General features: G+C 37.5%; 1 protein-coding gene across 1 annotated transcript in view; it reads left to right on the top strand.

The window, feature by feature from the left end:
- Nucleotides 1-5,527: 5,527 nt before the first annotated feature.
- LOC117429628 (ADAMTS-like protein 3) overlaps nt 5,528-10,037 on the top strand; it is a 128,173-nt gene continuing 123,663 nt past the window's right edge. Inside the window, exons 1-2 of the mRNA XM_058998932.1 lie at nt 5,528-6,138; nt 8,968-9,085. Of these exons, the coding sequence (XP_058854915.1) occupies nt 9,011-9,085 (75 nt within the window). The 5' untranslated portion in view covers nt 5,528-6,138; nt 8,968-9,010. The remainder of the gene's footprint in view (nt 6,139-8,967; nt 9,086-10,037) is intronic.

The raw sequence follows: 10,037 nt of genomic DNA, 5'->3' as shown, positions 1-10,037 counted from the left end.
AAAGGGCAAGATCAAGCGATCACTACCTATCCGAAAAGGTCAGAGAGTAGTAATACATCTATTTTTATATTGCCAATCCACAATACAATTCCTTTCGCTTTTAAACGGTCGATTTGTTGTTCAATTTTACAACACATTCCTTGTCGTCTAAAAATATATATTTAATTGATATATTTCTCTATGAGCGCTGATCCATCACACATCCAGTTTGTTTACTTTCTCTTAATTTTTTAAAAATAATTTCTATATGGTATTTTGTTATGTGCATTCCTTCTCAAACATGCAGATAGTTTTTTTTACAGTTTTTGTTTGTCTGGGACCCTTTTCCACTTGAAAAAAAAAACAAAAAAACAGAGAACAGTGCATGAGACCACCTTACTGTATCAATGGCTGTTTTCTTCAAATGCTCAATACTTCCACAGGTCCCATGCAACTCTATGTGGATTTAATGGTGACTCAAGAGCATACTTATTTCTAACAGAACGTCTCTGTCCTGCTGAAACCCACTAGGAGGGTCAAGGGTTATGCAGGTGTGTACCTGTTATGGATTTCCAACTACAGATACGGTTCATGCCTTAATCAATGTATAAGCAGTATTCACAATGAAGGTTGCCCCCTGCCCCCCCCCCCCCCCCCCCCCCCCCCCCCCCGACACACACACTATTTCCATAGGTCATCCTAAAAGTCATCTAAAATTAGAAGGGGCAAGGGCCGTTAGCTGTAATGCTCCCTGTCTTTGGAACTCCCTCCCAAGCAATACCAGTAATGTTGGCAGAATCAACATAATTTAAATCAGATTGGTGTTAAAAAGATGTGTATAGTATGCTGCAATGAAACAGATTAACTTCAGCTTTTGCTTGATGTTTCTAGACTTTTTGGCTGGTAGTATAATATTCTCCCCAGTGGACCTGACCTGAAAACAGAATGTCACACTGATTGTTAAGGGTGATTTAAAAACAGAGTGCTGGTGATGACCAGTCAGAAAGCCTGTGTTCTTAAAGAGCTCTGTTATGATTCTATCAGAACTTTGACAGGAATGTAAGCAGCAAGACAAGGACACCCTCTTCTGTGTTAGCAGGTATACTGTAGACTCCATAGCTGACCATAGTTAAAGCACAGCAACGTGTAATAAAGCACAGTGAAAGCATGGTAAAGCAGAGGTAAGCATTGTAAAGAATAGTGAGTTATGGTAAAGCATATTAATAAACATGGCAAACCAGGGCAACTGTAATGCTTTCTAAATTCTGAAGTACTTAGTCCTTGTCTAACTGTATATTCTCTGCAGCACATGGATCATAATGAAGAAACATGAATCTTCATTAGAAGACGGTGGTTTTTTGAAACACATTCAACATTCAAGTTTAAGCTCAGTGACATTTGGAAGTTTGGGTAAATTGCTGAATAGATGATTCTGGTAAAAAAAAAAAAGTTTAGAAAAACAGTCCATTGTTATGGAACTGTATATATTTATGTGTTTATTTATTAATACATTGAGCCTCTCAATATAACACCTTGAAAGAGACTGCACTTTTACCACATATGGACACATTCATGACTATTTATCCTATATGCAATTATAGGTATTTCAGTTTTGATTTTCATCTAACTTCCTCCATATAGCTCAAATCATCGTCTTCGCTTTATTTTTTAATGATCACTGAGTTTAGCAAAATAAATATTCATTAAGAAGGTGAGCCGCTGCACACATGAGAAACTCATTACACTCGCATTCTCTGTACAGTATTATAGGAAAGAGGGCACACCTGCTTCAAATTATCCGAGACATTGTGTGCTCTTTACTGCAACCTGCTCCAGAAGTGACTCCCCATTTCATAACATGACTAATTCTGTTTACGTGACCTCGAGGCACAGAGAGCAGTGAAGGCTCAAGTTTGTTTTATAGCCTGGTTAAATAAACACGGGTTTTTGGCGTTAGATCTTATGTCGGTGTATTATTACTGGTAATTACCAATACTAAAAAACACAATTGGTTGATCTCCCGTTTAATAAACTATGCCTCCGTATTAATGAAAGCTGCAGTCAGCTCATGTCACTCATCTCCGTTCTTCAGTGAAGGCAGGATATGGTTCCAGGAGGGTTCAGGACCCCATGTCAAGTTAAACTGGCCGGCTACTGCAGAGCAACCATTGCAGAAGAAAGGAGTAATACTTTGAATTCAGAATGTATGACTGCACGTTTAATGTTATAGATGGATTCTTGGGGTTTTACTTGCAGACTTCAGTTGCAGTTCATTTCAATTTCTTGGCCAGCCCCAATAGTTTTGCATGTATACAGTACATAGCTGAATCCCATATCCACAACATACTGTTAACTACTTTACCCTTCAAATTGTAGGCTTTTCTGTTAGACGTTATTAAACACTTCCTTAAACCATCTGTATAAAAGCAGCAACGTCTTCTGGAGGTTGGAATGTTTTCTTTTTATGAAATGTTTTTGAAAACCACACAATGGGTGGCAGAATTAATTGCACCTTATGTTAATCGTATGTTATGTGTTACACCGGCACTTACACATATGCAGAAATTGAAAACACTGCTTGTTGTGGGTTATTATTTACAGCAGAGGGCGCTCTTTTTCCAGATTCTTTCGCAAGTTCTTATGTGTCAGTACAGTACTTACGTGCTGTACTGGGTCTGACAAACATGTTTTATTTCAAATAAATAAACACACTACAACTGCACATTGCAGCCAGCAGTACACACATTTCCCATGTGTGTGTAAACACAACAAATCACCATGTTTTTCGAGTGTTTATGTTAATGCTGCAATGTGGATGTAACGCAGTGCCTGATTAAACAGTGCTAAATCTCAAAGACTTCAAACTCTGTGACCTGCGCAAATATGAACAATTCATTTCATTGGATCCTAATAGCATTTAACTACCTAACCTTTCTGACTTTAGTATTAACATTGTTACATCATAAAGGATACATATTTTAATTAGATTTAAAAATATAACTGGATTTAATACATTAGGTATCAGACAAAACATTGCTTTGTTGAAGTTAAAAATATTTATGAATCTGCGTTAATATTATACAGTAGATGTGTGAGATTTGTAAAAAGCAGGTACAGTTTTTTTGTTATCCTCTATTGAGTTGGATTGGATTTCACTATCCAAGAGTATTTTTCATGAATTTTAGTGCATGGTATTGAATGTCCAGCAGGTGGCAGTGGTGTTTATACTTCAAATTAATTTGTAGGTGCATTCTTCCTGTGTGCTTATGTTTAGTCTTTTGGTTCAGTGATTATATCACAGGTTTGAGAGCCAAGACAGACTTGACTGTAGCTCTGGCCCCTGAGGTAGGGTGTTTGGTAATTATGCATAGTCTGGTCTCTGTGTGCAAATATACATGATATCACAGCAGCACTTGGCATTTGCAAAAAACTGAGAGTTTATTAGTATAAGGTAGGCACCAATTACTTTTTCTGTCAAGCCAACTTTACCAGGCTCCTTTCAGAGTTTCAGGAGTGCATGCATTCAGTACCAGACATGTGGGTGTTATAGTTATTACCAAATTCAATGTACTACTCAAATTGAATAGGGCTATTTTAACACTGTAATGTATACACTAAAATATATTAAGATTAAATAGTAGGTATTGCTAAAAGGGGGAGGTTAACTTAATTAAATAAATCACGTTTAGTAACAGATTTAATCATGTTTTGACTTCTACTGGCGTTTGATTTCCAATGTGCAGATGGCTAAAAGCACCAACATGTCTTGAAGGGTTTTTATAGCTGCAAAAGGTTGCAGATTTGCATAGCAATACAGAAAGCCTTCAGTTTACAACTTACAATTGTTTCTTTTCTCCTTAGAGCGTTGGGGTTAGGAGCACCGAAGAAACCTGAAGATCGTAGATCCGCTGTGCCCCACTAAATTCAAATCAATGGGCTGCACTTTCACTGCCAATTTTTTTTCTTCACCTGATAATAAAGTTTCAAACTGTACTCAGTTGACAAGGCCCTCTAACTTCATGTCCATTTCAATATTCATGAAATAATTGTAACAGGTTACGCATGTTGTAAATACTAAATTCGAGTTATCAGTTTGAAAAGTAACCTACATTTATCGCTTGCATATTTTAAAATGTATTTACATACAGACAGACAGCTGAAACATACCCTGTGTGCGAATGAATGTCAAAACCATGTTTTGTCACAAAATGAATAAGCACTTCTCTAAATAGACATCAAAATGTAGTTGTGACATACAGACAGACCGGGCCCCTCAAAATATTACAACATCCTGCTTAAAAAAAAAAAAAATGTTAGTTTCATTAAAACTGGATAAGCGGTTCTGGCATATAGATAAATGATATTGAGCAGCCTCTATGTGATTATCAGTAACCTGCACTAAAGAATGTCTAGACACGTGCAAAACTCTGAAATCGAGCTGCTGTACAGTATGAATGGGTTATCAATGATGATTTATAGCATTCAGATATCCATAATAAAATGGCTATTCCTGCCCATTGCAAACAAACAGTGTTTGACATTGATAAAATACTGTACCTGAGCACAAAGGTTTATTTCACATCAAGAATGAACAAATATTAACCTTTCATTTATTTGTCTCAAACTTTAAAGATCACAGAGATAGAATACAGTTCCCCATTGTTTCAGCATCTACTTTAAAATAATTCACTTCCTCTGGACTATCACTACTGTAATTCATGATACTGTAGCAGCAGTTTAAGCCATATATATATATATATATATATATATATATATATATATATATATATATATATATATATATATATATATATAAACAAGATTCAAGATCACCCACACTTACCTCTTGGGTAATGGAAATCAGATACTAACCGTGGATTTATTAATGTTGTTTTTTATACTTTTGAAGTTCAAGGTTGGTCAACTGCACCTGGCACATTACCATATATATGAAATTATTTAAAACTTGGCTAAACGTCAGCCATGGAAACAATAGGATTTCAGTAAGCCTTTTTCTTCTGAAGACCTTGACCCTCCTAACCACATGCGCCCTGAAAACTGAGAGTCCGGGATTAGTAATTCATCTCTGGAGAATGAGAGGAACACGTGTATCTACAATGGGACCAGATTTTTTGTTTCGATGTAAGCATTTTCTAATTGACATGACTAAATAGGGATTGCTGAAAAACTCAAATGCGTTAAGTTCCAATACCACCCTAAATAAAGTGACAGCATTCGCCAGCGATGGCACTGTGTATGACCCAGCTCGCATATTCAGTATGGGCAGTGCATTTCAAAACCAAGAAGATGGCTGTTACCTCATGACATTTTAAATGCCTTTGCATTTACTAGCAGCTCAGTGAAATACTGCCACCAAGTCAATTTTGCTTGTGATGTAACCAAGTGTGCAAGTTTGGCTTTTGAAAAAAAAAAAAAAAAAAAACAGACACGGACTTATAGGTACCAGTCACGCCTGTTTGGGGTGTGGACTACTGATGTAAACTAGCCATTGGCTAAATCAAGTGCACATTTAGTTCGTGTGAGTTGTTATTAACAGACACATACATACACTATTCATAGAAACATACCTGCACATACATAAATAATATCATAAAAATGCGCTTGATTAAACAAAGCACAGAAAGCTGTTGAAGGTGTTGGTATAACAGACCCTCTTTCTTTTGGTGATAGACAGAACACAGAAGCACGCCTTCGCTTTTTTGATGTTATGATCAGATGTCACACTTCATCCATTAGCAAGCGAACCAGTCCCAGCTTAGAAGCGCTTAAACTTGTCCAAACTTCACCGCTCCTAGAGGACGCCTTGCGGAGCTAGTCAAAATGCAACTGCTCTGACTGTATCACTTATCAGTTCCTGCTTCTAGCGGAGGAGCAGCGCGCTTGTGGGGGAGACAATACTAGACACGCTTATGCCATGGATGACTGACAACCAAATACCGTATTGCACCTTTTCTGATCAATTCAACATTAAAACAAGATAACACTATCTTATTTTCACATTTGCGTACAGACGTAAATCATCAACGGAGATTTAGAGAGATCGCATCTTATTGCTGTTCTTGGGAAACTGATGAAATTGTACTTATTTCAAAAGGATTACATTGAAAGCCGCAGTCGTGCATTTTTGTCAGAATACAGGTAAGCCATATATTTTAGAGTATTTATTAAAGATACACAGCAGGATGTGGCTTGTGTAACTTTGCATTTTATCGAGCACCTAATTATAATGTATGTGGGCGGTTTTGTAGCCACTCCGACACATAAACTTGAGAAATAATAATATTAGCTGAATCAAATGCAGGGTTGAGCTAGCAATGTAACTAATTACTGTCACTGATACCAGCTGTCATTTTAAAACGAAACTTTAACAGGTGGAAGGAGACAAGTGTAGCCGCCTTTAGATGACAGCATATATGTATAAATACAGTCAATTCAATGAAAAGCCACTGTTATTATGGGGTTCGTGCATTCTAGCTGCAGATCATACTTCACTGGCTGCGGATAAGCAAAGGAGGAACAGGCTCCCATTTACAACACTCTCTCCAAAACCTTTTTTTTCACCTATGTGACTATCTGATTTTTTTTTAACATGCATGTTGCTTATTATGTTCTTATTGGAATTATTTGTAGAAAATAATTCTCATCGTTTCACAGTGTCAAAAACTACTACGCGACCTAAATGTGGGATGCACGGATGATGAACGAATCGCCGTTGTTCTGTATCTGTTTCTACTCATAAATCAATTGGACAGTTATAAATGGCATGTTTAAAAACACGTTTTACAATGTAAACTCACAAATTAATCACGTAATGAAAGTGGGTGAAGTATTTGCGGTTTACTGTATTTAAATAAAAAAGTGAAAGCAATCCGATGCATGATGAATTGTTATTAAAACATAAATGCATTAAACAAAACCATGGGAGTTAGTGTGACAGATAAAATATTGTGCACATTCACCCATTGGCATTGGTTTCTGTTGAAACAATTGGTGTAGGCTACTGTATAAACAGGACACCGATTCCTCATGATCTCTCACAAAATACAAGGCGTGTAACTACGTTGCAAATATTTTAGTGAGGATGGCAGTATTAACTAAATTAAACTTATGTTTAATTAATTCATACAACTGTTAACAAAACAGAAATGTAATAGATGCATTCAAAACAAGTACACTTTACATTGCCAAAACAGTGTTACAAACTTTAATACAAAGTAACTGTACAAAGTCAAATAAATAACACACTTTTATTTGCTGTTTAGGGAATGACAAAACGTGTGGTCTTATAAAACTAAACTGAACCGCGTGTACTGTGGAGCCCTTATTGGTAAAGAGGGAGCACTCATCTGATTAATGGGGGTACTCTCTCGTTTTATATGGGGTTCAATCCAATGTGCTGACCTCACACGAACAAATAATCAGCCTGGTCACTTTCAACAAACGTCTAGTTTAAAAAAAAAAAAAAAAGGTAATGCCCTTCTGTTAGGCTTACCGTTCAATGCCATATAGTAACATTATTGTAAAGTGTTGTAAAAAATAATAATTAAACACCTAATAGAGCTACATTTAGAAACGTTTGTCATTGAATACATTCAGTTTCTTTTAGAAAAAAATGGCCAAGCATTGTTAAATCGTGTTGGAGAAGGAGGGGATCGTTTAATGTGCATGCAGACACTGATTCAGTTAAAATAACGCAGCATTGATTACATTGTGATGTACTTTACCGATTCATTTAACTGACATTATTGCCAAACAAGCGCTGTATTAATCATTTCATGATGCCTGGGAAATATGAGCCAGAACGCTCTGGTTTTGCCTGATCAGAGCCAATGTCTTTATATTTTTTTGGAACCCAGACCTCAGGGCCCAGGGCTGAATACCACGTGGTTAAACTGTCTATTCATCAAGAATTTAGGAGGTGCTATGATAAAAAAAATATGTTTTTATAAATGTACTGAAATATGTTAAAATGCATGTGTGGAAGGTCAAGTACTAGCACAGGGACACTACATATGTCAGGTCCAGGCGCGGTTTTTCACTCTTATATTTAAAATCACAAATCCAGGCAAACAAAAACGTCTTACTCAGACCAGAGTATACACTGAAATGATAATAACCAGCCCAGAGTTTATAACACGTGGTCAGAGTCTTTGTCACCAAGTCTTTCCATCTTAGAACAGCACTTCCTCTGTCTCTCCTATTGCTAGCTTTATACTGTGGCTGTTTAATAACTAACCAGGGAACCACTTAAGGGCTGATTGGTAATTCACACACTTCATTTGAAACTAAATGATGTCCCTCTGTACATGAAGCCCATTGTTTCAGCACAGGCTTTCCAACAGCCTTGTGCAACTGGCTTTCATGAGTGTGAATCACACTGATTTGTCAATTAGGACCTGCTGCTATAGGAGGGAGAGAAGGAGAGTAAAATCCATTTTAAGACTATTTCTGCCATTAAAAATGAAATACTATAAAAAGAAAGATTTACAACAGTTTGGAAGTGCGAACCCATTTCTAGGAGGCTTTGTACATCCATGCACCTTTTACACAGGGCATGAACTTTTAAACAGTCCTGTTTTACCACTGTGGGGTCTGTACACCCGTCACAGCATGCCTCTCCTTTTTAATTATGTAACGCAGATTACAAGCCTACCAACGCATTGAAAAAACACATTTGAGCTGAATCGGATTTCTACTAGAATAAGGGGGGTTAAGGTCTCAGTAAGTTCAGCTTTTACAAGTTACAAAAAAAAAAGATTTTTCATATTAAAACTACCTGATCTCCTTCAGCCTGCTTGTGGCATGCCTTGCAAGTCTCAATTTCTGGCCAGCGAAAACCTTTTCATGTTTGATTTGCACTGCTTCCAAAAACAGTCTCATGTCTTCATACAGTTTTCTTAAGTCAAGGAGATTCTGGCGGCATGCACTTCAGTTTGTTTGCTCTGAAACAATCTCTCTTTTACACAGGCTGAAACTAAATAACACGGTTAAGCAGTGAAACCTGGGCAGCATGGCCAAGGAGAAACCAGAGTTGCTCACGTGGGAGATAAGCATAGCTGTCTTTCTGATCTGTGCTGGCATTCAGGTAGGGGAAACATTTGTGAAATAACTTCTCGTGCTACATTGTATGCATGCCTCACTCACTAGGTCAACTCCTGAGTTTTGTTTAGGTATGTAAGTTACACCAGACCTCCATAAAATCAAATACATATTATAAATGGGGAAAGTATTTATTTAATAGTAGTGATAAAATAAGCATGTTTTTATTGCCTCTTTTGGCAGTGTTTGGTCAGATTTACTGGTAGAGGTTTCACATCCATAATTTCCATTAGTAAAGGTTTTGTTTTTTTCTTGCTGTCTCTCCGTCTCTCTCTCTCTCTCTCTCTCTCTCTCTGTCTCTCTCTCTCTCTCTCTCTCTCCGTCTCAATTCAATTCAATTCAATTCAATAAGCCTTATTGGCATGACAGGAATAAACAAGTTTTGCCAAAGCAAAATAAACCTACAAACAGACAGGTACAGTGTATAAACAGACACAATGAAAAGGCAATTTTCAGTGCAGGTTAATTTGTTTCTCTTAGACTGTGGCAGGCAGTCACATATTCGGCAGCTAGTGCACATGTTATCCCCACCTCTCCTAAAAATATTTGTAGTTTTTCAGTTTCTGAGAGGTGGGTGAAGTCACTGATGTGCCTCGTGAATTTGGGTAAGAATGTGTCCCTGAGCAGCTTGTATTTGGGGCAGTGCAGTAGGAAGTGGAGCTCTGTCTCTATGTGGTCTAACTCACAGTGCTCACACAGTCTCCTCTCTCTGGGTCTCCACGTGGCTCTGTGTCGACCCTTTTCGATTGCTAGTATGTGGTCGCTCAATCTGTATTTGGTCAGTAGTTGTTTTTCTCTCTCTCTCTCTCTCTCTCTCTGTCTCTCTCTCTCTCTCTCCCTCTCTCTCTCTCTCTGTCTCTCTCTCTCTCTCTCTCTCTGATTCTCTCTCTCTCTCTCTCTCTGATTCTCTCTCTCTCTCTCTCTCTCTCTCTCTCTCT

The sequence above is a fragment of the Acipenser ruthenus genome, chromosome 24, assembly GCF_902713425.1.
Source record: "Acipenser ruthenus chromosome 24, fAciRut3.2 maternal haplotype, whole genome shotgun sequence".
NCBI lineage: Eukaryota > Metazoa > Chordata > Actinopteri > Acipenseriformes > Acipenseridae > Acipenser > Acipenser ruthenus.
Note: the sequence above shows the minus strand (reverse complement) of the source record. Positions and strands in the feature narration are given on the sequence as shown.